Raw genomic sequence first — 27446 nt, 5'->3', positions numbered from 1 at the left:
TGTAATGCCACATCTGCATTTGGGGTCTGTTACTGGGCCCCTGTCTCTACACATTTTGAACTAGATAGTCTGGAGTAAGGAAGTGGCAGGACTGTCTTCACTGAAAAACATCCAAAGCTTGCTATTGAATGTCATGCAGGCTGGGAAAGTCAGAGCTTCCTTTCGCTGCCTTCTACCACCTCTAGAAGTTTTGCTTTTTTCCTCTTAGGATGCCCATTACTGTCCTGCTTTATCTCCTCTCTTATAAAAGTCTAATGCCAGGAAAGAGTCTGATGAATTCACTCTCAATACATAGAAGAAACTGATGAGTTTTCAGCCTTACCTTTTAAGGATTAATCACGTCCTATCTTATCGGATCTCTTATTGAAGAAGAAAAAAAGAACATTTCTCATCTTCATGTGTTTACATTTGCCTCTTTGAGTTGGGAGATAGATTCTTGCAATTCTTTTTTTCCTTATTGTTTCCATCAAAATGTCTTGCCCATGGTAGGTAAATCATAAATGAGTATTGACTTAGTGATAGCACATGGTGTGTTGTTTGGAAGTTGATTAGGAATGGCAAAAAGATTGCTCTTGCCTTTTTGTCTTATAGGGTTTGCTCTCTCAGTCAAGTGTTTGAACTTGAATTTTCCTCTTATTCTAGGAGATGACCCGAACCCAAGGGATAATGGCTCATTCTGCGCCAAATTACACCTACTGATTTATATTAGAAAGGCAAGTTAATAAGGTACATAGACCTCTGCTGTTTCTGCTAGGGAAGTCTGCTTGTGGAACCCATTTTTGGATCAGCAGTTTACTGGCAAGCATATGTGGTCATTCTTTCATACACATATTCATACATTTGTTCATCAAATACGTATTGGATGCCTATTTTTGTAGTAGGCACCATTCTGGGCAGTGGGAGCACAACAATGAATGAAACACTGCTCTTACGGAGGAACTCAACCAGATACATGATAAGAACACATATCTAAGTAACTTTAAAATGCAGATGAAACAATGAAATGTTACCATATGAAGGGTGTAGCTAAGTACCTGTAGAATTTCAGAGGAGAAACCATTACCTCAGAGGGCGGGATCAGGAAGTCTTGTGAGAGGACATGGCATCTGAGTGGCACTTGAAAGAACAGATAGAATTGGGAGATTTGGGGAAGAAGGCATTTAGGATTGAGTGGCAGGATGGAGTTTGGGCAGCTGCTGCAGTTAGGGTGTGTCAGCGGCAGAGTGGGAAAATGAGGTTGGAAGGATACCTTGGAGGGGCTGGAATGCCAGGCCACTGTAGGGCCAGGGTGCACTTTTGAATCTGAGAGAAATGCAGTATTTACTTCTCAGAGCTCATTTTCTGCTCTGGAAGCATTCCTCCAGCCAGTTCCAGAGGGATATGGCTCTAAGCCTCTAGTTCTTTTCAGAGCTCCTATCTGCCCTTTAGGTTCTGCAGATGACATCAATATGCAAATCAAAAGATCTCTGATTACTTCAAGGAGAGAGTGTCTAGTAGGCTCCATTCTCTGTTTTAACACCTGTGGCTTGTAATTATCACCAATTAATGAGGGTGTGGTACCAGGTGGCTGAAACAGCGTGGAAGTAACCAATTGCCTAGTTGCCATGGGCACCAGACTGTTTGAGCCAAATGATTCGCTGGGTGGGTGGGTAGGTGCAAAGGTGTTATGCACTTCTAGGGTGCCGTTCCCTTCTGTCCTCACAAACACAACCACCCAGGAAGAATCTCTAAACCCCATAACTCAAAGCTACCTAGCATGGAAAGGATAAGGTGGAGCTTTAATAGTAGAAAGAATAGCATGGTAATGGAAATGATGTCAGACCAAGAGTCGGGGAGGAAGGAGTTAGAGAAATGAAACTTAACATTTACCAGGCACATTCTTCACGCCTGGTTCCGTGCTTGGCTACTTTCGTATACATTTGCCAAACCCTTGCAAACCTGTTGCTTTCCATAATGCTCACATTTAGCATGTCATATGGAAAAAATATAAAAACATGCAAACTCTTAGCAAAATTTTTTTATTTCTGTAGCTAAAAGATCACCATTTCTATGCAGTTGTTAAATTGTATGATGAACTTGCAAAACGTTGTATGTGTTCAAACGGCTTGCTGCTGCGGCTTGTCCGCCTTTAGCGTCGGTACCTCCAATACCTTTTCATTCACTGGGTGAGGTTTAGGGTGGCTATAGAGGGGAGAGTGCAGGCTGTTCCATCCAAGGCCCGGGATGGGTTACTGTGCTGTTTCAGGTTCACTAGGATGAGAAGCAGTAAGTGCAGGAAAGTAGCCTAGCTGCAGCCAGAGCCTGATGCTGTGGCAGATTGCTCTAGCAAAGCTTTCTTCTGGCATGTGCGGAGGCATGCCGCTCACCTTTGTCCTAAAAGCCCTTTCTGGGCTCTGATTAGGGCCTGGCACTCCATAGCATGTAACAAGTATTCAGATAACTCAGGAACAAAAGTCTCTTCTTAGCACTTAGTTCTGTACATTTCAACTTGCCATGGTTATCATCTATATTGGTCAGTTTAACAATTTACAAGAGAAAATGCTGATTATAAGTGAAGGAAAACCACTTCAAACCAGCATAAAGCACGTAGGGCAATTTATTGGATTTCCAAAGCTGGGAGAAGGTTGAAAAGCCAAACAACAGTAGGAGCAGGACACAGCCGGACCAGGCACCACGGGAACCCAGGGTGTGAGTGCTGCCCAGGACTCTCTTCTCTCTCAGCTCTGCTTCTCTAGGGTGCAGGCTTTATTCTCTCACCCTACAGCCTGGTCTCTTCCATGAATGGGAAATATGGCTACTGACAGTTTCTTTTGCCTGTGCAAAAGGACTGGACTCTTCCGGGACCCATCAGCTGTTCTCAGGGGGTTGGAACTGGCATCTCTGCCATGAGCTGTAAGGATCGGGGCTTACGGGTGGGGACTAGAAGAGAGAGGGGCTTCCCAGGAAAAGAGAAGGTGTCAGGCAGGTAGCGTCACAGATGTCCACTGTATCAGCTACCCTTTCAGATGTCTTTATCTATCCCTTACAAAGAGCTGTATGAACTACTTACATAAAAGCTTTATCTTCCTTTTCCTTAAGTTATGGAACCATCCTGGGGATGTGGTAAATGGTGTCGTATTTGTTCCATATGCGCTTAAGGAAAACTCACTATTGTTTTAACTTGTTTTGTTGGGCTCCTGGATGACAGTCTGGCACAAGGTTTGTATCTGTAGGTGTGCATAAAATCACAACTCAGATGCCTGAGGATGTGGTTTAGTTTGATTTGTAAAACAGTTACAAAAACTGATGCTTATATAAATAAGCCTAGCTTCTTATCAGACTCATTAAGGACACATTGTTAGGGTAATAGGGGAAACCCCACACTCCAGATTCTTTCTCTAGAAACATTGGTGAGTAGAGAAGGTGGCGGAAGCCAGGAAACATCCTGTGCTTCCAATGAGGACCCTGGCTGTACTGCAACCCCCCGCCAACCTCTAACCCTCTGGAGAGAAGGCTCCACTTTATACACCTTTTAGTCAATGCTGTGATTATTCAAAGAAAGTTGGTGGTTCTCAAGGCTATGTCTGTTAGGTATAATAACCGTTGGGACAGTAGTTGACCAATGAAATCTTGATCATCATTATTTTAAAAGAGCCAGGAATTTTTTTCCCCAAAGTTGTTTGCACAACATGTGTTTCAATTTAGTTTTATAAACAGAAGCGATAACCAGCATATTAAGGTTAAGTACAGCTTCACAAGCAGATTCCTGCATAAATGAGAGCAGTGAAATGGTTTTTGTTTATGAAACTAATAAGCAAGATAAAAAAAAAAAACCCTAGCCCCATATGATATCGTGACATCTCATAGTAATGAACTCAAAATGTCACTTTTAGAAAACGGGTAGGTGACGGCAGCTCTCTCCGGTATCCTGACTCCCCTTCTAAGAGCTGGCTGTTTCAAGAACATTCTAGTTCTCCCCTCCCGACCCAACAGTCAGCTCTTCTTATTTCCACTGAGTACAGTTAGTTAATCACAGAGTGTGGCCTAATCGCACAGAATTGAAGGAAGATTGATGTTATGGCTTAGAACTCTACAACCTTCATCAGTGTTCTTGGGGAAGCCATCCTCTTTCCTTCACTGAGTCTGTGTGAAGATGTCAAACAAATACATTTTATTTGGCATGGTGACCTTTATAGCTTTTAGTCTTCATACTCTTAAAATTTTAAATGTCTTGCTCCACAGTTTCTAAAAGTAAACATTAAAACACATAAAGCATATACTCCTCAACTAGTTTTGAATACCCGTTGGTGCAGGCAGAATAGTCTATTTGGGATAAAAAGGGAATAAGAAAGGGCTGCTTAAGTTGCTCATGGTCGTTTGGAGCACACAGGATTTAGACACTAAATGGAGGACAAGTACGTGTATAGTAAATCTCTGCTATCTTTTCTGCATGTGGGTTTCCAAGTTTTTTATATCTTTCTTTGAGCACTGATAGTGAGTCTTTTCTTTGTGCCCAGCAGCATGCCAGTGGGTATAGCATCGTGGCTAAGAGTCCAGGTTCTGAGTCAACATACATGGGTTCAAAATTCATTTTCACCATTTAATCACTTTCAAGCCTGAGTTTCTTCATCTGCAAATGTACAATAATAGTACCTACCTTATAAGGCTGTTATGGCAATTGTATGAGATAATGCATAGAAAGCACTAAGCAAAGTGACTATTGAATAAACACTGAATAAATGTCAGCTGTTGTTATTAGACATAATAGGAAGTAGGAGATCTCTACCCTGCCCTCAAGAAATTCACAGTCTGTTTGGAATTTAAAATATACACTGCTTAAACAGCATGGGGAATTCATGAGGCAACATGTAAAAACTACCAAGGGTAGACGTAGATCACACTGCAGTTGAAAGGAATCTTAATGGAGCAAGTGAATTTACAATCAGAGTTAAAGAAATTAAAGTCACTGGGACTTCCCTGGCGGTCCAGTGGTTAAGACATCACCTTCCAATGCAGGGGGTGCGGGTTCGATCCCTGGTCGGGGAGCTAAGATCCCACATGCCTCACGGCCAAAAAAACCAAAACATAAAACAGAAGCAATATTGTAACAAATTCAATAAAGCCTTTAAAAAATGGACCACATTGAAAAAAAATCTTTAAAAAGAAAAAAGAAATTAAAGTCACACCAATTAAGAAAAGGAGAGAAAGAGCATTTTTAAATTGTGCTTTATTTTTTAATTGAAATATAGTTGATGTACAATATTATGTTACCTTCAAGTGTACTACATAGTGACTTGACATCTGCATACATTATGAAATGATCACCACAATATTATTGACCATATTCCTTATTCTGTATATTATATCCCTGTGGCTTATTTATTTTACAACTGGAGGTTTGTACCTCTTAATCCCCTTCACCTATTCTGCCCTTCCCAACCCCCTCAAGAGAAAGAGCTTTTTGATAAGGGAAATGGCAAGTGTAGAAGTGTTAGTCAAGATCTAGTAAAATATATGGGGAGGGGCCCGGTTCGTCTGGACTAAGCAGAGGGAATCTTTTTACTCCCATTTCTATTTGGAGAAACCAAATCAGACGTAACTCTCTTAAAGGCTACCTTCACAAGATATATCAAAGTAATTTTTAGGCAAGAACTCAGTATGTGGTGAGATAAGCAGTAACTAGGCCTTCAGAACCCCAACCCCAGTGCTGCAACCCCTGCTGCATGGAAAGGAGGGGCCCAGGGCCAGGAGCCACACCAGCAGGCAATAGGGCCCGACAGGATGCAACGGCCCATTGATTCCTTACTCTTGTATCCATTTTGCTTTCCGACTACACTGCCTTTCCTTGCACCTGTATATTTCCCAGCACTTTGATGAAGAGTAAATGACCTGATTTCAAAAAAAATGACCAGTGTCTTTATTGGACAGAGACCCCTTAGCAGTGAGACAAAGGTCTTCTGTTAGGTACATCGTTTTCCTTGTTCTTCCATACTTCTTTTGCTTAGATTTAATTCAGTTCCCTAGCATGTTCACTGTCATGTCTTAATGCTAGTAGAATACAAATTCAAATTTTGACTGGGACTGCTTATGCTGATGTATAACACAGTGAGTCAAGAGGACTTTTTATCCTAAATCTCCCATCTCAAGTAATGAGAGGCCACTGCTGAGTCTCCATAAGCTGTCTTTGAACACTCTCTTGAAATTTCCATTCCCTCCTCACTCCTTGCCCCCTTCCCCTGCTTTCATTTTTCTGCATAATATTTGTAACATATTATCTATTTTCCTTACTTTGTTAAATGTTTGTTAAATGAACAGTAGCATCATGAGAGTCTTATTCTCTTACTTGAAAAAACTTGACTTTGAAAAATCTAAATTTATGTAATTTGATGACGAATCTGTAATATCAAAATACTGGGCCTCTAAAGTACAAACCTCACTTAGTATATTTTAAAATAAGGTTCTGTTTTGGGAATTTTTAATTTGCTTACATCTTTTCAAAAGCTCATAGCTTTTGTATAATGAGGTGCTTACTCAGACCTAGTTTTTTCACCCTAGGAATCATGATTAATCCTGGGTCTTGTTTAATATCATTTTAAATGTAACTCAAAATGGTTCTTAGAACTCTATTTTTGACAGACAGTATAATAGCTTCCTTATAGTCTTTATGTCCACAAACTGGTTTTGCTAGTAATGCTTATAGCTTTGTTGTAAGCCTTTTTGAATTGAGAAATACAATGGCTTTTTTACAGTCTTCCTATGTGACATGTGGTTTGTAATATATATTGTCCAGCTAATGCCTATCAGCAATTAGTTAATTGATAGTTTGTTCCTGTATTGACACTCAACATATAGGGACTTGTTTAATGACTGCTTTCCTCACTTGGAAAATTAGCATATCAAAAAGGTACAACATAATGATAAATTGTACTTGTGTTTGCTTTCATTTCCAAGGCTAATTGTTGTCTTTTCTACACCCTTTTGATATTTGCAATGAGCAGTGATTGAGAATAGGTGTATAGATAAACCATTATGAACTAAGCAGAATGTTAACTTTTATTAGTTGGTATATCCTTCGCTTACCTATGATTCAGCTTTGAGTTTTCTTTGATAAAATCTTAAGTAGTCATAGATTTAAGGAACTAAAGACATAAATATTGAGAATCTTTCTAGCAAAAAGCATTTTCTGTTTTACTTCATTATTTCCTCATTCTTACAGTCATTCCTGCATTAATTCAGTTTTTTTCAACCAATTTGCTATATATTTACTATGTTCCAGACACTGGGGATACAAAAATGAACAGGAAAAACTCCCAGCCTGCAAGGAACTCACCATCTAGTGACTATTCACTGCACGCTGTAGGAACCCCTTTGTGCTACAGCCAAGTGCCGAGCCAAATCCATAGTTAGTTTTCAGCAAAATATCATGGCCATTATTGCTTCACCCTATGTATGTCAGTGCCTGACATGCTTTTATAAAGGTAGGAGTCAGTATTTTTTTTTTTTTTAGCTTCAGCAGATTCGGCGTCTTTCCCCCATTTTAGCTTGTTGCAGTTTCAAATGGCGCAGATAGAAAGCCCTGAAAATGTATACTTACACATTTTTAAATGTCCCCTACTACACAGTAACCACCCCCTGTTTTCCAAATGCTGCCATTAGTGGTTACAATAATCATCTGTAATGTTAGCTTCTAAGAGCCATGGTACAAGAGCTTCTTTTATAATTTCCCAGATGGAAAGGAACACATGTACAAGCCTGTTAGAGTTGCAGAAACTGGAAACAGCTCTGTGTGGATTTGTATTTTTGGATCTCTTTGGGCTTATTTAAGCTCTCAAAGTCAAACTTACGTATCCATTAGGAATCAAATACCAACTCGGGGAAAACTCACGTGCCACACCAAGGGGAATAAATCATATTAAAGTAGCTCATAAAAGGAACTCCTGGAAACAGCTATTTTCATATTCAGAGTAACGTTTCGTGTACTTTTTGCAGGATGCCAGGTAATAAATGTTGATTATATAAACCAGGGTCATTCCAATTGTTTGGAGGACTGTCTCGGAGCATTTCTGTTCTTTGCTTAAATAGTAGTGAAATGAGAAGTTAAAAAGCAGGAAAGGAAAATAATGATAAATTATCCATAGGCATATGGAATGAAGCTGTTAATTAAAAGAGTTTTTAGTGGCCCCAAGTTTTGCAGTGTTTTTTTTTGTTTGTTTGTTTGTGGTACGCGGGCCTCTCACTGTTGTGGCCTCTCCCGTTGCGGAGCACAGGCTCTGGACGTGCAGGCTCAGCAGCCATGGCTCACGGGCCTAGCCGCTCCGCGGCATGTGGGATCTTCCTGGACCAGGGCACGAACCCGTGTCCCCTGCATCGGCAGGCGGACTCTCAACCACTGCGCCACCAGGGAAGCCCTGTTTTTTTTTGTTTTTACAGAGTTTTGTGACTTGAGGTCAGAGCCTTGACCTTTAACAAGGAAACTTAGTCATTGGGGAAAGGTATCTGAAAGTCAATTCAATGTTAGTTCTTTTTTTATTGTCTCTCTTAAGATGACCAGCCTAACTCGAAAGAGGGACTACTTCTACACTTAGATTATAAAATGAATTTGTCCCGGGACTTCCCTGATGACACAGTGGTTAAGAATCTGCCTGCCAATGCAGGGGACAACGGTTCAAGCCCTGATCCGGGAAAATCCCACGTGCCATGGAGCAGCTAAGCCCGTGAGCCACAACTACTGAGCCTATGCACCACAACTACTGAAGCCTGCGTGCTCTAGGGCCTGTGCTCTGCAATGAGAGAAACCACTGCAGTAAGAAGCCCGCGCACTGCAACGAAGAGTAGCCCCCTCTCGCTCTAGCTAGGGAAAGCCCACGCGCAGCAACGAAGACCCAACGCAGACAAAAATAAATAAGTAAAGTAAATAAATTTATAAAAAAATAATAAAATGAATTTGTCCCTCTGAATGTGAATTTTTTCAAGCTCAGCTTCAACCTTATTTTAGATATTTTATGAGTTTTAGCGTCATATAATTACATAGTTTCTATTTGTTGAGACTATAAGTATTTTTAAAATTTTCCATCCTTCTTTGCAGAAAGGAATATTCAAGGTTGGATTCTTTATCATCTATAAAAGAGCAAAAAGTGATAGATAAACTCAGACTCCCAATCTTGGCTTTCCTTTTAAAACCACTAGTTCTAGGGACCTTGGTGTATCTGGTGCGGAGGGGGTTGTGTGTGCAGGGGGAGGACAGGAGCAAGGAGCCAGTACTTAGTTTCCAGACATCACTGGTGACAGCAACTTTTGTAAAGCAGGTTGCTGAAAATTACTAGGAGTGGAGAAAAACAGTTAGGAATTAACATTAAATTGTTTATTGATTTTTCCATTCAGCAAACATTGAGTGGTTTCTGTGTTCCAGGCACTGAACTAAGATCATCCTTGTACATACTTCCTGTGTCATACCACCTAAAAATATATTCCAGATATACATGTGTATTGCAAATCTACACGTAAAAATAAAATTGTGACAATGTGAGATGAAAAACTAGGAAAATGGTTAAACAACCCCTGAGTTATTAACCAGATTTAACTCTATAGAAATGTAAATTTTCTTCTGATGTCAGAAGAGCCCCTAGACAAAGTCAGAAGTCAAAAAGAGAAAATATTTATAATGCACCTGATAGACAAGGGTTAGTAAATCTAATAAACAACAATAACAAAAAAAAATCTAAGAACCTTTAAGCAAAATGGGTAAAGCATTTGTTGGGAAAATTTACAGGAGAAACGTAAATGACCAGTAAACAAGTGAAAAAAATTGCCCAGCTTCATTCATTGAGTCTAAATTGAGATACCATTTTCCAGCTATCAGATTGCCAACATTATATTGAAGAGTGACAACAGCCAGTGTTATCCAGTGACTCAGGATGAACGGAAAGAGGCTCTCTCTCATACTGATGCAAATTCATGGGTCCAAATGTGAACTGCTGTAAAATTTTTAGAAAAACAGTCTATTAAACTCTATTAAAATGTAAAATATTTATAACCTTTGACCCAACAGCTGAGTTTTAGTTATCTCCTAAGAAATATGAACCCCACTAGTAAAGGGTATATATACAAGGATATTTATTGTAGCACAATCAAGTAGCTAATAACTACAAACAACCTGAATGTCTGTTGCTAGGAGAATGGTTAAATAAAAAATAAATCCATGCCGTAGAATATTATGTGGCTATTTAGAAAGCAGTTGGTAGAGTCCTGTGTATAATATGACTCCATTAGGGAAAACAAGACACAGGGTTAAAGAGTTATTTATATGCAAGTGTGTGTGTGTTTTTATGATCATAGAAAAATGTGTTTAAGGCCACATACACGGTTACTATTGGTTACCTTGAAAAGTGAGGGTGGAAATGCTTTTTCTTTTAAAAACTTCTGTATCATTTGACTAGTTACAACAAGGCTAAATTTTGTAATGTAAAATGAAAAGACAGTTGAGAAGTTAGAAAAGAGAGAATGAAAAGGGAAGGGTAAGTGGCCAAGAGACAGAAGAAGACCAGGAGAGTATAGTTTCTTAGAAGCAAGAAAGAGAATTTCCCAAGGAGAGAGATTTCCATGTCAAATACTGTTTAGAGATCAAGTAAGGTAAGGACTGAGAGGCATTTGCTGTGTTTAGTGGCTGCCTGTGGGAAGAAGTAGGGTCAGAAGGCTACTTTAGTGGGCTAAGGGGAGGCTAAGAGGAGGGCAGGGAGTGAGGCAGGGAGCGTGGACCACTCTTTCAGCCGTCTGTGCAGGGGAGGAGAGACAGAACCCAGGGAACTAGGTAGAGACCAGCATGATTCTTTTCTTTCTTTTTAAAATTTTTATATTTTAAGATGTGAGAGACTTCCAGTCCTTGTCCCTATGTATACTTGCCACACTTGTGCATCCTATAGACACAATAGAAGGCAGAGCAAGGACGCTGAAGATGCTAGAGGTGAGCAGGTGAGCATGATGTCCAGCTTCCTAGGATGCAGGAGAAACAGGGCTGAGGTTAGTTTTAGATCAAAGGAAGGACTTCATATCTGAGATTCTCACAGCTCATGGGCAGTGATTCTTAAAGTCTGGGTTGGGACCCTCCTAGGATGGCTGCTGAGCCCTCCTGAGGACCTATGAACTGATTCGGAAATGTGGGTCAGTTCTTACCGGTCCCTCGGGGTGAAAGATGCGCAATGCTATTAAGTTTTTTAAAAAACTTACATTTGACTTGGAGCCACTATCAACCAGAAATAAATTATTAAGGGTTATTAAAATTTGCTATTCACAAATTGAAGTCAACATGCAACGAGAGTTTATTCTAATTTGGTATTTTCTTCTGGCAGTCTGGCAAGTACTCAGTGCTTGGCAGTAATCATAAAGCACATGTAGATAGTTGTAAATCCCACAATTTTAATTCAGGACAATTCAGTGTTATCATCCGTGTTGGTTTGGGTTGGTTATGACATTCGATTGTTGCTATTCTTGCTTTTTAATTATAAATTACAGTAAGTTTAGCTTTATCATTATCAGTCTAGTTTATTGTGGGTTGTTTGGTAACCTCTCAATGTTTCTTGACACATATTTGGATCAACAATGTTTTTGTCATAATATTCTTATAACTAGCCTTTTAAGATACGTATGTCTTGTGGTTCACATATGAATCATCCATAATCATTTTGCAAAAGCAGATATGTACATTAACACCCTGCCATTTGCATGTACAGTGGAATACTTCATAGTGATATGCTTCTTGGTAATGTTTGCCATTTAAATAACTTATATTATCAAGGTAGATATAATAAAATTACTGGGTATTTTAAGATTTTGTTGTTGTCTAGTGATATAAATCATGTTTATAATGCATCTTCATCCTAGGAAAAGTAAATTTTAAGCCATTTGTATGTATTATGTAAATTATAAGCCATCATATATCTTGCTAGCAACATGATTACTGTAATTTGTTAACTATGTTTTTCTCTAATTCTTTGTTATCACCAGATTCACTTTTCCCCTCTTGGAATGTGGGAACAAGTGAAATTGGTGGCAGTCTTTTTCTAACTGTGGTAGGCTTTGGTCAGAAAGGTTGAAAGCTATCACTCTAAAAGAGTGACTAGGTAGGTGGCAAAGGATGTGTGGCGTCCTGAATCCAGGTAACTCACACCTCTGGTCTCATTGCTAGTGGGCTGTAAGCTGGTCACCAGAAAGATGTCATGAGAGAAGGAACTGATGGCATTGTGTTTTTCACTAACTGTTTAAGGATGTGAATGAAGACCCGGGAGAAGATGTGGCCCTCCTTTCTGTCAGTTTTGAGGACACTGAAGCCACTCAGGTGTATCCTAAGCTGTACTTGTCACCCCGAATTGAACAGTAAGTATCTGTGTCATTTATGTTATGTAGCCTGATGCTTCTCCTTGTTAATCAAACATGCTTGTTACTTCTTTTGCCACTCTTAAACCCTTAAAATGACTTCACTTTATTGACTTTTGATTTCTTAAAAATGAATTATTTTCAGAGTTTAGATTTCAGAGTAAGTGCAGTTAGTATTTGCCACTGTGATCTTTGGATGAGACTTACTTGTGCAGTCTGTGATGTGAATACTGTGCCTGGTGGACTGGATTCACAATTGTGACTCCTTCCAAATGCCCCTGAGTATGTATGGTTACCCGAAAGAGGACTGCTGAACAACATCCTACACAATTTCTTGTGTATTTGTAATGCTTCCCGTTGTTTGCAAAAATGTAACCAGTATCCTGACAGTATTAACTTATTCAGATTAGTGAAGGAATAGAATAAGCAGATAGCTTAAAACGATGACATGTTCGAATTATTTTCTGTGTTGAAATAGTTCTATATAACTTTACACAACATTCAGGCTACATGGTACAAGTAGTTTATTTTATTTTATTTTTTTAACATCTTTATTGGAGTATAATTGATTTAGAATTACGTTGTGTTAGTTTCTGCTGTATAACAAAGTGAATCAGCAATATGTATACATATATCCCCATATCCCCTCCCTCTTGCGTCTCCCTCCCACCCTCCCTATCCCACCCCTCTCAGTGGTCACAAAGCACCGAGCTGATCTCCCTGTGCTATGTGGCTGCTTCCCACTAGCTATCTGTTTTACATCTGATAGTGTATATAAGTCCATGCCACTCTCTCACTTCGTCCCAGCTAACCCTTCCCCCGCCCCGTGTCCTCAAGTCCATTCTCTCCATCTGCATCTTTATTCCTGTCCTGCTCCTAGGTTCTTTAGAACCTTTTTTTTTTTTTTTTTTTTTAGATTCCATATATATGTGTTAGCATACAGTATTTGTTTTTCTCTTTCTGACTTACTTCACTCTGTATGACAGACCCTAGGTCCATCCACCTCACTACAAATAACTCAATTTCGTTTCTTTTTATGGCTGAGTAATGTTGCATTGTATATATGTGCCACATCTTCTTTATTCATTCATCTGTCGATGGACACTTAGGTTGCTTCCATGTCCTGGCTACTGTAAATAGAGCTGCAGTGAACATTGTGGCACATGACTCTTTTTGAATTATGGTTTTCTCAGGGTATATGCCCAGTACTGGGATTGCTGGGTCGTATGGTAGTTCTATTTTGAGTTTTTTTTTGTTTTGCTTTGTTTTGTTTTTTTTTGTGGTACGCGGGCCTCTCACTGTTGTGGCCTTTCCCGTTGCGGAGCACAGGCTCCGGACGCGCAGGCCCAGCAGCCATGGCTCACGGGCCTAGCTGCTGCGTGGCATGTGGGATCTTCCCGGACTGGGGCACGAACCCGTGTCCCCTGCATCGCCAGGCAGACTCCCAACCACTGCGCCACCAGGGAAGCCCTATTTTTAGTTTTTTAAGGAACCTCCATACTGTTCTCCATAGTGGCTGTACCAATTTACATTCCCACCAACAGTGCAAGAGGGATCCCTCTTCTCCACACCCTCTCCAGCATATTGTTTGTAGATTTTTTGATGCTGGCCATTCTGACCGGTGTGAGGTGATACCTCACTGTAGTTTTGATTTGCATTTCCCTAATGATTAGTGATGCTGAGCATCCTTTCATGTGTTTGTTGGCAATCTGTATATCTTCCTTGGAGAAATGTCTATTTAGGTCTTCTGCCCATTTTTGGACTGGGTTGTTTGTTTTTTTGATATTGAGCTGCATGAGCTGCTTGTATATTTTGGAGATTAATCCTTTGTCAGTTGCTTCGTTTGCAAATATTTTCTCCCATTCTGAGGGTTTTGTTTTCGTCTTGTTCATGGCTTCTTTTGCTGTGCAAAAGCTTTGAAGCTTCATTAGGTCCATTTGTTTATTTTTGTTTTTATTTCCATTTCTCTAGGAGGTGGGTCAAAAAGGATCGTGCTGTGATTTATGTCAAAGAGTGTTCTGCCTATGTTTTCTTCTAAGAGTTTGATGGTGTCTGGCCTTACATGTGGGTCTTTAATGCATTTTGAGTTTATTTTTGTGTATGGTGTTACAGACTGTTCTAATTTCATTCTTTTCATGTAGCTGTCCAGTTTTCCCAGCACCACTTATTGAAGAGGCTGTCTTTTCTCCATTGTAGATTCTTACCTCCTTTATCAAAGATAAGGTGACCATATGTGTGTGGGTTTAACTCTGGGCTTTCTATCCTGTTCCATTGATCTGTGTTTCTGTTTTTGTGCCATACCATACGGTTTTGACTACTGTAGCTTTGTAGTATAGTCTGAGGTCAGGGAGCCTGATTGCTCCAGCTCCGTTTTTCTTTCTGAAGATTGCTTTGGCTATTTGGGGTCTTTTGTGTTTCCATACAAATCTTGCAATTTTTTGTTCTAGTTCTCTGAAAAATGCCACTGGTAGTTTGATAGGGGTTGCATTGAATCTGTAGATTGCTTTGGGTAGTGTAGTCTTTTTCACAGTGTTGATTCCTCCAGTCCAAGAACATGGTATATCTCTCCATATGTTTGTATTATGTTTCATTTCTTTCATCAGTGTCTTATAGTTTTTTGCATACAGGTCTTTTGTCTCCTTAGGTAAGTTTATTCCTAGGTATTTTATTCTTTTTGTTGCAGTGGTAAATGGGAGTGTTTCCTTAATTTCTCTTTCAGATTTTTCATCATTAGTATATAGGAGTGCAAGAGATTTCTGTGCATTAATTATGGATCCTGCTACTTTACCAAAAGCATTGATTAGCTCTAGTAGTTTTCTGGTAGCATCTTTAGGATTCTCTATGTAGAGTATCATGTCATCTGCAAACAGTGACAGTTTTACTTCTTCTTTTCTCATTTGGATTCCTTTTATTTCTTTTTCTTCTCTGATTACTGTGGCTAAAACTTCCAAAACTATGTTGAATAATAGTGGTGAGAGTGGGCAACCTTTTCTTGTTCCTGATCTTAGCGGAAATTGTTTCAGTTATTCACCATTGAGAACGACGTTGGCTGTGAGTTTGTCATATATGGCCGTTATTATGTTGAGGTAAGTTCCCTCTATGCCTACTTTCAGGAGGGTTTTTATCATAAATGGGTGTTGAATTTTTTCGAAAGCTTTTTTTGCATCTATTGAGATTATCTTATGGTTTTTATCCTTCAGTTTGTTAATATGGTGTATCCCATTGATTGATTTGCATATATTGAAGAATCCTTGCATTCCTGGGATAAACCCCACTTGATCATTGTGTATGATTCTTTTAATGTGCTATTGGATTCCATTTGCTAGTATACTGTTGAGGATTTTTGCATCTATGTTCATCAATGATATTGGCCTGTAGTTTTCTTTTTCTGTGACATTTTGTCTGGTTTTGGTATCAGGGTGATGGTGGCCAGGTAGAATGAGTTTGGGATTGTTCCTCTGTCTGCTATATTTTGGAAGAGTTTGAGAAGGCTTGGTGTTAGTTCTTCTCTAAATGTTTGATAGAATTCGCCTGTGAAGCCATCTGGCCCTGGGCTTTTGTTGGTTGGAAGATTTTTAATCACAGTGTCAATTTCAGTGCTTGTGATTGGTCAGTTCATATTTTCTGTTTCTTCCTGGTTTAGTCTTGGAAGATTGTGCTTTTCTAAGAATTTGTCCATTTCTTTCAAGTTGTCCGTTTTATTGGCGTATAGTTGCTTGTGGTAATCGCTCATGATCCTTTGTATTTCTGCAGTGTCAGTTGTTACTTCTCCTTTTTCACTTCTCATTCTGTTGATATGAGTCTTCTCCCTTTTTTTCTTGGTGAGTCTGGCTTATGTTTTATCAATTTTGTTTATCTTCTCAAAGAACCAGCGTTCAGTTTTACTGATCTTTGCTATCATTTCCTTCATTTCTTTTTCATTTATTTCTGATCCGATCTTTATGATTTCTTTCCTTCTGCTAACTTTGGGGTTTTTTTGTTCTTCTTTCTCTAATTGCTTTAGTTGTAGGGTTGGGTTGTTTGAGATTTTTCTTGTTTCTTGAGGTAGGATTGTGTTGCTATACACTTCCCTCTTAGAACTGCTTTTGCTGCATCCAGTAGGTTTTGGTCGTTGTGTTTTCATCATCATTTGTTTCTAGGTATTTTTTGATTTGCTCTTTGATTTCTTAAGTGACCTCTTGGTTATTTAATAGTGTATTGTTTAGCCTCCATGTGTTTGTATTTTTTACAGTTTTTTTCCTGTAATTGATATTTAGTCTCATAGTGTTGTGGTAGGAAAAGATACTTGATACAATTTCAATTTCCTTAAATTTACCAAGGCTTGATTTGTGACCCAAGATATGGTCTATCCTGGTGAATGTTCCATGAGCACTTGAGAAGCAAGTGTATTCTGTTTTTTTTGGATGGAATGTCCTATCAATATCAATTAATTCCTATTGTTTAATGTATCATTTAAAGCTTGTGTTTCCTTATTTATTTTCATTTTGGATGATCAGTCCATTGGTGAAAGTGGGGTGTTAAAATCCCCTACTATTATTGTGTTACTGTCGATTTCCCCTTTTATGGCTATTAGCATTTGCCTTATGTATTGAGGTGCCCCTATGTTGTGTGTATAAATATTTACAATTTTTATGTCTTCTTCTTGGATTGATCCCTTCATCATTATGTAGTGTCCTTCTTTGTCTCTTGTAATAGTCTTTATTTTAAAGTCTATTTAGTCTGATATGAGAATTGCTACTCCAGCTTTCTTTTGATTTCCATTTACATGGAATATCGTTTTCCATCCCCTCACTTTTAGTCTGTACGTGTCCCTAGGTCTGAAGTGGGTCTCCTGTGGACAGCATATATACGGGTCTTGTTTTTGTATCCATTCAGCTAGTCTGTGTCTTTTGGTGGGAGCATTTAATCCATTTACATTTAAGGTAATTATCAATATGTATATTCCTATTACCATTTTCTTAATTGTTTTGAGGTTGTTATTGTAAGTCTGTTCCTTCTATTGTGTTTCCTGCCTAGAGAAGTTCCTTTAGCATTTGTTGTAAAGCTGGTCTGGTGGTGCTGAATTCTCTTCGCTTTTGCTTGTCTGTAAAGGTTTTAATTTCTCTGTCTAATCTGGATGAGATCCTTGCTGGGTAGAGTCATTTTGGTAGTAGGTTTTTCCCTTTCATCACTTTCAATAGGTCCTGCTACTCCCTTCTGGCTTGCAGAGTTCCTGCTGAAAGATCAGCTGTTAACCTTATGGGGATTCCCTTGTATGTTAATTGTTGCTTTTCCCTTGCTGCTTTTAATATTTTTTCTTTGCATTTAATTTTTGATATTTTGATTAATATGAATCTTGGCGTGTTTCTCCTTGGATTTATCCTGTATGGGACTCTCTGCGCTTCCGTACTTGATTGACTATTTCCTTTCCCATATTAGGGAAGTCTTCAACTATAATCTCTTCATATACTTTCTCAGTCCCTCTTTTTCTCTTCTTCTTCTTCTGGGACCCCTATAATTCGACTCTTGGTGCGTTTAATGTTGTCCCAGAGGTCTGTGAGACTGTCCTGAATTCTTTTCATTCTATTTTCTTTATTCTGCTATGTGGTAGTTATTTCCACTAGTTTATCCTCCTGGTCACTTATCCGTTCTTTGCCTCAGTTATTCTGCTGTTGATTCCTTCTAGAGAATTTTTAATTTCATTTATTTTGTTGTTCATCATTGTTTGTTTGCTCTTTAGTTCTTCTAGGTCCTTGTTAAACGTTTTTTGTAATTTCTCCATTCTATTTCCAAGATTCTGTATCATCTTTACTATCATTACTCTGAATATTTTTTCAGGTAGACTGCCTATTTCCTCTTCATTTGTTTGGTCTGGTGGGTGTTTACTTTGCTTCTTCATCTGCTGCGTGTTTCTCTGTCTCTCATTTTGCTTAACTTACTGTGTTTAGGGTCTTCTTTTCACAGGCTGCAGGTTCGAAGTTCCCGTTGTTTTTGTGTCTGCCCCCAGTGGGTGAGGTTGGTTCAGTGGGTTGTGTAGGCTTCCTGGTGGAGGGGACTGGTGCCTGTGTTCTGGTGGATGAGGCTGGATCTTGTCTTTCTGGTGGGCAGGACTGAGCCTGGTAGTGTGTTTTGGGGTGTCTGTGACCTTATTATGATTTTAGGCAACCTCTCTTCTAATGGGTGGGGTTGTATTCCTGTCTTACTAGTTGTTTGGCATGGGGTGACCAGCACTGGAGCTTGCTGGTCGTTGAGTGGAGCTGGTTCTTAGTGTTGAGACGGAGGTCTCTGAGAGAGTTCTCGCTGACTGATATTACATGGGGCCGGGAGGTCTCTGGTGGTCCAATGTCCTGAACTCGGCTTTCCCACCTCAGGGTCTCAGGCCTGACACCCGGCCGGAGTGCCGAGACCCTGTCAGCCACACGGCTGAGAAGAAAGGGGAGGAAAAAAAGAGAGAAAGAGAAGTAAATAAATAAAATAAAATAAAATAAAATAATTAAAATAAAGAAATAGGGGCTTCCCTGGTGGCGCAGTGGTTGAGAATCTGCCTGCCAATGCAGGGGACACGGGTTCGAGCCCTGGCCTGGGAAGATCCCACATGCTGCGGAGCAACTAAGCCCGTGCACCACAGCTACTGAGCCTGCGCGTCTGGAGCCTGTGCTCCGCAACAAGAGAGGCCGCCACAGTGAGAGGCCTGCGCACCGCAATGAAGAGTGGTCCCCGCTTGCCGCAACTAGAGAAAGCCCTCGCACGGAAACAAAGCCCCAACACAGCCCAAAATAAATAAATTAATTAAAAAGAAAAATCTTAAAAAAAAAAAAAGAAATATTATAAAATTTTTTTAATTAAAAAAATTTTTTTAAGTAAGAAAAAAAAAAAGGAAGAGAGCAACCAAACCAATAAACAAATCCACCAATGATAACAAGTGCTAAGAACTATACTGAGATAAACATAAAAATCAGAAACTAGTCAGTTGCACACAGCAAACCCCAAGTCTACAGTTGTTCCCAAAGTTCACCGCCTCAGTTTTGGGATCATTTGTTGTCTATTCAGGTATTCTACAGTTGCAGGGTACGTCGAGCTGATTGTGGAGATTTAATCCCCTGCTTCTGAGGCTGCTGGGAGAAATTTCCCTTTCTCTTCTTTGTTTGCACAGCTCCTGGGGTTCAGCCTTGGATATGGCCCCGCCTCTGTATGTAGGTCACCCTCTGGCATCTGTTCTTCACCCAGACAGTAGGAGGTTAAAGGGGCGGCTGAATAGGGGGCTCTGGCTCACTCAGGCCGGGGGGAGGGAGGGGTAGGGAATGTGGCGGCAGAGGCCCATGTGACGTTGCACCAGCCTGAGGCATGCCGTGTGTTCTCCTGGGGAAGTTGTCCCTAGATCACAGGACCCTGGCAGTGGCAGGCTGCACAGGATCCCAGGAGGGGAGGTGTGGATAGTGACCCGTGTTTGCACACAGGATTCTTGGTGGCTGCAGCAGCAGCCTTAGCGTTTCATGCCCGTCTCTGGTGTCCACGCTGATAGTCACGGCTCACACCCGTCGCTGCAGCTCGTTTAGGCTGTGCTCGGAATCCTCTCTCCTCGCGCACCCCGAAACAATGGTCTCTTGCCTGTTAGGTAGTACCAAACTTTTTCCTGGACTCCCTCCCACTAGCTGTGGTGCACCAGCCCCCTTCAGGCTATGTTCACACCGCCAACCCCAGTCTTCTCCCTGGGATCTGACCTCTGAAGCCCGAGCCTCAGCTCTCAGTCCCCACCCACCCCAGCGGGTGAGCAGACAAGCCTCTCGGGCTGGTGAGTGCTGGTTGGCACCGCTCCTATGTGCGGGAATCTCTCCGCTTTGCCCTCCGCACCCCTGTTGCTGTGCTCTCCTCCGTGGCTCCGATGCTCCCCCCTCCGCCACCCACAGTCTCCTCCCACGGAGGACCTTCCTAGTGTGTGGAAACCTTTCCCCCTTCACAGCTCCCTCCCAGAGGGGCAGGTCCCGTCCCTATGCTTTTGTCTCTGATTTTTCGTTTTTCTTTTGCCCTACCCAGGTACGTGGGGGAGTTTCTTGCCTTTTGGGAGGACTGAGGTCTTCTGCCAGCGTTCAGTAGGTGTTCTGTAGGAGCTGTTCCACATGTACATGTATTTTTGATCTATTTGTGGGGAGGAAGGTGATCTCCATGTCTTACTCCTCTGCCATCTTGAAGGCCCTGTGGTACAAGTAGTTTAATATCACGTTTGTGTTTTAGCTCAATAACTTTATTCATCAGTAATGAATCTTATAAGGACTAGCCTCGCAACGTGCTTATTGTTGGCTAAAATGCTTTACTAGCTTATTCTACTTCAAAGGAAGTTGGGGTTCATCGAAAATGGATTGTAAGCAGGTTTGGTTGGGAACTTCTGACAGGACAGATTTTTCATCAGCAGAGAGAGTTTTTACAGACCAATTGAAATGTTATTATTAAAATTCTCTGTAAGTCATTTAGTCAGGGTTGGCTGATTTCTGTCTGAGTTGTGGTCACCATCCACATTCACGTACTAAGCTATTTTCACCCCCTCTGTCCTTAGTTGCTTTAATTTATGAATCATGGACATACCGTCTTACACAGTGATAAAAGACATGGCTGTTTATCCTCAAATATGGAAGATTATGAGCATTAATAACCCACAGGCGTTCCTCCTCTATTTATATACATGACAGCACCTAGAACAGGATCTTACAGTAACAGGCACTCAATGAATGTTTTCATTTATAACTGAAAATACTGACCCATAGCAGTAAGAGGCCAAAGGGTGTTGAAGGCAGTACAGTGAAGTGGTAACAGTCAAGGGTTCCAGGCTTAAGCATATCTGGTTTAAACCTGGGTTCTGTCACTTAGCAGCTGGCAAAATAGGTAACATCTTTGAACTTGTTTCCTCATCCGTAAAACAGGGGTAATAATACCTATTTCTTAGTGTTGTTTTGAGCATTCTATTAAATACTGTTCATAAAGCATTAACTGCAGTGCCTGGCACTATAGCAAGTAGTAGCTATTAATGTTATTATCACTGATACAGTTTACAGGAGAAGACTGAGTGAGTGGGTTAGTGGTTAGTAGGACAAGTTGGGGCAGAAAAGAAGAGGATGAGTAAACAAGTGAGTGAATACTAGTTCTGGAGTAGCCACTCAGTACATACGTAATGAGTGAAATTAAGAAGGTATTTTGGTGATGACAGAAAAGAGTTATCAATAAAACATCACAAGATGTGGGTAATAAGAATGTATCAGTTAAGCTGCAGCCAAGAATTTGCCAGCTCAGAAAAGCGATGTTGCCAGCATCCACATTAATTTTCCTTGAAGTGATTGCGCCTACTTTGCAAGTAAACTTGCTAATAAAATATTTCTCACTCTGGAAGTCAAAGACATGAAGGGAAGAACTATTGGTGAAGGGAATATTTTTAAAGCGATTTCCTATTTCTAAAATCTAACTTTCTACATTTACCCCCCTCTTTTTATGTTACGAACTGGCCACAGCTTACTTTTCCAGATCAGTTTCCAGTCATTTCCCCTTCTGTAGCCTGTCCTTCACTTGAACTTTTCTTAATTCACATGTACTCTCTTGCCTCCATGCCTTTGCTAAAGCTGTTACCTCCATGTAAAATCCCTTCTCTAATGCCCTCTTTGCATTGAAATATTACACATTTTCTAAGGCCTTAATCAAATGCCATCTACCACCCATTTTCCCTGAGCACAGTTAATCTAGCCTTCCCCTGAGTTCTTGTAACACTGAATTTATATCACTCTTATACTCTGCCCACCCTAGATTTAGTTAGTGGTGTGCGTTTCTTTTGTGTGTTTTGTTTTTCATCTTTTAACTATGAAGCAATTCAAGGGCAAGGAACACGTCTTTTCATTCCTTTAATGCTTTTACGAATGCAGTACACAGTAAATGATAGCAAGTAATAGTAAATAATTGTCAGTATTCTAGGTCAGTAAGTAATTCTCACAAGAAAATGTGAAGATGCTGCACCGAGAAGCTTTACAATTTTCCTGGTTGATACAAGTTCACTTAGTAGAACTGCGTTTGTAATACCAAAGAAAAACGAACAAAAGTTCGTATGCCCTTCAGTAGAGGTTGTAAAAATGAGGTTTTAGAGAAAGGTTAAAATGGAAAGTGGCCAAATTGTGGTATGACCTTCTAAGGACTTACATAGTTGCTAAAGTTATTAATATCTTTGGTTAACTCTTGCAGAGTTCAGAGCACAGAAAAGAAGTAATGTCATTTCGTCAAGGCCAAGGTCATAGGATAGGTTATAGGAACTGAGTGAAGGGAAGTTGGTACGATCTTTGATACTGTGTTAAGCTCTCATTTGTTTTCTGCGTTTCATGCTATCCTGTCAACTCTTAACTATCGAGGCATTGATTATAGAGTCAGACTTGGAGAGTTCTTTCAGGAGTCATGGGAAAAGCATCCCATGTGGGCCCGCCCGAAGCTGATGCCAGAAGCTTGCCCTAGCCGAAGCTTGTACTCTTTTTGGCTTCTGCTGTGGCTCTTTCTAGGAAGTTCCAAGTCCCATGCAGTGTATTTGACAGGCGGAGGCCCAGGAGACCAATAACCTGATCCACATTAGGTAAAAATGGTCAAGAAAAGACTTTCCATGGGCATGGAAGGATATCTTGAGCTTGGGAGATACCCCATTTTAGTCTGGCTGATGTACCTCTGCCCCAGCTTGTCTGTGCAGTAGGCAAGGGTACTGTGCTCACGTTAACTAGTCTCAGAAATAGGAGAAGGCTACTTTGGGGTCTTGTCATCAGGTGTAAGGAAAGGGATCATTTACTGTACCCTAAAGATTTCTAGGGACATGGATACCAGCTGCCCCCAAATTAGAGACTGCCACAAAAGGGAACATCTGTCAGAGACATTGGGTAGAAAACTCCCAAGTGTATTATAATTTATGAAGCTCTGCAATGCAGTCTCACTTCAGAAGTCTGTCCTGGAATTGTTGTCTGGTGTTTCTGGCAGCTCTGGAAAGCATGACTGACTGGCCGCCTTTATAGTGTTTAGATGCGTGTTGTTTCCTGGTCTCCCACTGTGTGCGTATATGGCTTGCAAAGTAAACGCTTCTGAGAACTTTGTGTTCTTCTCCAACAAGGGACATTTATGAAATGCACATATTTCAAGGTCCATACATTTGTTTTCCAAGGAACCAAAACCAGTCAGTTGAATTAGACACAAAGGACTGTTCATTAAATTTTAAAAAGTTAGTGGTAAAGTATGCAAAAAAAGCTAGTGGTAAGTTATGAAAATTAAATTTTGGTTGAATAATAGGAGTGTGGGGCGGGGGGGGGACTAGATTCCAAACCAGTTGCCTTTTTTTCCTGGCATAAAAGCTGGAATCACAGGATAACGTCAGCAGAGCTGGCACTAAACCTGCTCTACCTTCCCCTCCTCCCCAGACTGCTGACAGTTCTGGTGGTGACACCAGAGGTTAAATGGGCAGCACAGAATGCACAGTTCTCTTCCCCAAAAGGTGTGGGCCCTTTCCTTGGCTTGAGCTGGTTTGTGGGAGTAGTTTGAAGAAAACCAACTCGTCACTCCCTGTGCTGTTCCCACTCTGTGCATAAAAAGAGGACTTCAGCCCCTGAGGCGGACCAGGTGGCATCTTTCACAAGTACAGAATTTGTTTTTAGAACTTTGTGTTGTTGAGTTCCAGCCCCGCCTTGGAAATAAATACTCAAAGCTTACCAGCCCACAGACACCATTAGTGAGGCCTGTGTGCCTGCAAATATCCATGCATTCATTCTTTCAGGCAAAAAAAGGCAGTGAAAAGTGACCAAGTGTAAGGCCCTTTGCTAGATGCTTCAAAATGAGATATGGCTTATGCCCTTTGTTTGCTTATAATCAGTAAGGGAGGTAGGAACAAATATGACACGTTCCAACTTGCATGTAGAAAAAGCACGATTAGATTTGGCATTAGAAGCCCTCTGTTCCTCCACTTGCGAGCTGGCAGTCTTGCTCAAGATACTTAACCTTTTTGAGCCTCATTTCATCTTCTGTAAAGGGGGATAAATCTTAGGCTTCAGTTTCATCCACTCCAAGATGGGATATATATGAAAGTGCCTACTGTAGTGTTTGACTCATGGTTGATGTTCAGTTAGTGCTTCTTGAGTTGTATAAACACCTAAGAAAAGACATTAACTACTGAAAGACTTCAAGGGAAGAGGAGGAGATCACATTTCCAATCAATTTGTGAGGAGGGGACTTTGGAAAACTTTGGAAGTGTGGCACTTCCAATGCAGTGTGGCTTTTCTAGAGATTAAATGTGTAATACTGTAACAATAAAAATGTATTTGTTTTGTGCTTTGGAATGTTCAAATTGCTTTAAGATTTAGCATCCCATCTGATCTTCATGATAATATTCCTAGCATGAGTTTTTTTTTAATTGAAGTATAGTTGATTTACAATGTTTTGTTAATTTCTGCTGTACAGCAAAGTGACTGAGTTATACATATATATACATTCTTTTTTTATATTATTTTCCATTATGGTTTATCATAGGATATTGAATATAGTTTCCTGTGCTATACAGTAGGTCCTTGTTGTTTATCCATTCTGTATATAAAAGCTCACATCTGCTAACCCCCAACCTCCCACTCCATCCCTCCCCCAGCCCCCTCCCCCTTGGCAACCACAAGTCTGTTCTCTATGTCCGTAAGTCTGTTTTTGTTTTGTAGATAGGTTCATTTGTGTCATATTCTAGATTCCACATATAAGTGATATCATATGGTATTTGTCTTTCTCCTTCTGACTTACTTCACTTAGTAGGATAATCTCTAAGTCCATCCATGTTGCCGCAAATGGCCTTATTTCATTCCTTTTTCTTGCTGAGTAGTATTCCATTGTATATATGTGCGACAATTTCTTTATCCATTCATCTGTCGATAAACATTTAGGTTGTTTCCATGTCTTGGCTGTTGTGAATAGTCTAGCATGAGTTTTATAATACATCCTTTTCCCTCTAAAACCTGGAATTCTTAGACCCTTCCTAGCATCCTTCACTGCCTTTACTTCCTTTTCCAACCCATTAACTTATGATAAATTATGTTTCCCGTGATTCCACCCTTATGCCTCTTTCATGGCCTCACCTCTTTGTGGATGACCCTCAAATCCCTATTTCTAATCCCAGCTTTTCTCCCTGTTTACAGATCTGCTTTTCTAGCCACTTGATAGATACATCCTTTTGTGTGTTCAGTTGACACCTCAAATTCAAAGTGTCTGAAACCAAACTCATCATTCCTCCAGTAGATGAGTGTTTTCTGCTTCACGGTCTTCTTTCTGTTCACAGCACTCTCATGGTCTTTGGTGCCCAGGTGCTGCATCTCAAGGGCAATAGCCAGCCCACTGTTTTATACTAGAAACCCTGTCTCCACAATCTCTCTATTTTTGTCATTCCTCCTGTCATTTCACTTCAGTCCTTCAATTGCCATGTCTCCTGATGGCCTTGTAACTTTTCCTCCTATTTCAGTTTATTTTGCACAAAACTCTCACTGTCTTCTTGAAGTAAGTTCCGGTCATGTAGTGTCCTTTCCTTGCTCCACACCACCAGTGCCTCCCTGTCACCAACTGAATTAAGCACAGCTCTCTCATCATCCAAAGTATTCTCTGTTTTAATCCCAGCTTGCCTTTCCACCCTGATCTGGCTTCTATATATTTCCTGTTGTTCAGCCAAACTGGTTTTTTGTGTGTGATTTCCTGTGAACACCCTTTGTACTTTTTTCATTGTTGTATCTTTGCTTGGACGGCTTCTTATACTAGAACATTGAATTTATTTTCCTCTCCTATAGGGTCTGTCCTCTTTATTCTTCTCCATCACCACCTTCTCTGTGGAACTTTTCTGCCCACCACCACCTGCCTCTCCAGCATGACTGCAGTCTCCCCTCCTGTGTTTGTGCCTCTATTATCATACTGTTTCCCTGGACTATAAACTCTATAAGGGCGGGCTTCTTTTTCCAACAGTTGAGGGTTGGTGAGCCACAGCCCACCTCCTGCCAAGCTGGCCCTGCCCTTGGGTCCCACGTGATCTCAGTCGCAGTCGCCACATATTGGACTCCCTGGTGGGGCAGAAAGCTTTGGACCTGTTGGATCGCTGTGCCTGCAAAGGCAAGTGGTTTCCATTGTTGTTTCTTGTTGCTGTGCTTTGTGGCTAGCCAGCAGGCTTGTTTCCCTGTGAACCCTGGCCTTGTTTCTGAGAGGTGGAGCTTTATTTTGTAGGAGTGGCTTATCAGCTGAATCCTGGAAGTGGTACATATGCTTCTGATCTCATGTGACCTGTCATCTACTCCTACTGTGGCCTTTCCAGCTTCTCTTTCCCTGCCTTTACCCCCACAGTGTGCCTGGCCACAGACATGGTCACTTGGAACATTTGGATAGCCTGTAATCCACAAAGACTGGGATAAGTGGAAATTTGACTAAAGGGCCTAGAGAAAGGGGGTGGGGAGAACTGAATGTTAAAGTAATACTTAGAATTATGGGTGAGATTTCATGAGATTATGGATATTAAATTCAGATAAATCAGATAAAATAAGTTTTTTAAAAGCAATGAGCAAATTCAATATTTTGTGATTTTATTTAAATCTGATACTGAATGCAACATCTTAACAGGATGGGGAATTTTCATTTTAGATGCTCAGAAGATTTTTTAGAATAATAAAGAAACTGTGCAACTAATCACAGGTAGATTTAAAAGAAAAGTAAATCTTGCCTTTTATTTTTAAAGCTGTATCAACTGCCTCAAGAAATGTGACCCCAGATCTCTTGGGGTGATTTTGTGTCAGGATTTAAGTAATAGAACATCATAGTAAACATGGTTTAATTTAGCCTTACTTATGTTTGCTTGAGTCACTGGGATAATCCTATAATAAATATTGTGCTCCTGGAGTGGTTTTTTTTTTTCTCTTTGATAAATATATAGTCCAGAGTATGCTAAGACAACCAGCTGTCAGGAGAGATGTGTATTTGGTTTTATTGGAGTGAGCTATCTTAGTCTCTAGGGACTTGAGATGTTCATTTTACTAGTCCGGGAGCAGGGCCAGAAGGGTTCTTCGTGACTTAGAATGGAATTCTGAAGAGTAAGCTCAGCAAGTTTTCATTAGTGA

The 27446-nt window shown here is 40.5% G+C and overlaps 1 protein-coding gene across 2 annotated transcripts in view; it reads left to right on the top strand.

Annotated features, from left to right (window-relative positions):
* BABAM2 (BRISC and BRCA1 A complex member 2) overlaps positions 1-27446 on the top strand; it is a 437376-nt gene that overhangs the window by 223163 nt on the left and 186767 nt on the right. For both annotated transcript variants that reach the window (XM_081253809.1, XM_081253808.1), the window contains exon 7: positions 12239-12348. In XM_081253809.1, coding sequence (XP_081109935.1) covers positions 12239-12348 — 110 coding nt within the window. The remainder of the gene's footprint in view (positions 1-12238; positions 12349-27446) is intronic.

The sequence above is a fragment of the Mesoplodon bidens genome (genome assembly GCF_964165515.1).
Source record: "Mesoplodon bidens genome assembly, chromosome: 14".
Classification (NCBI taxonomy): Eukaryota; Metazoa; Chordata; class Mammalia; order Artiodactyla; family Ziphiidae; genus Mesoplodon; species Mesoplodon bidens.
Note: the sequence above shows the minus strand (reverse complement) of the source record. Positions and strands in the feature narration are given on the sequence as shown.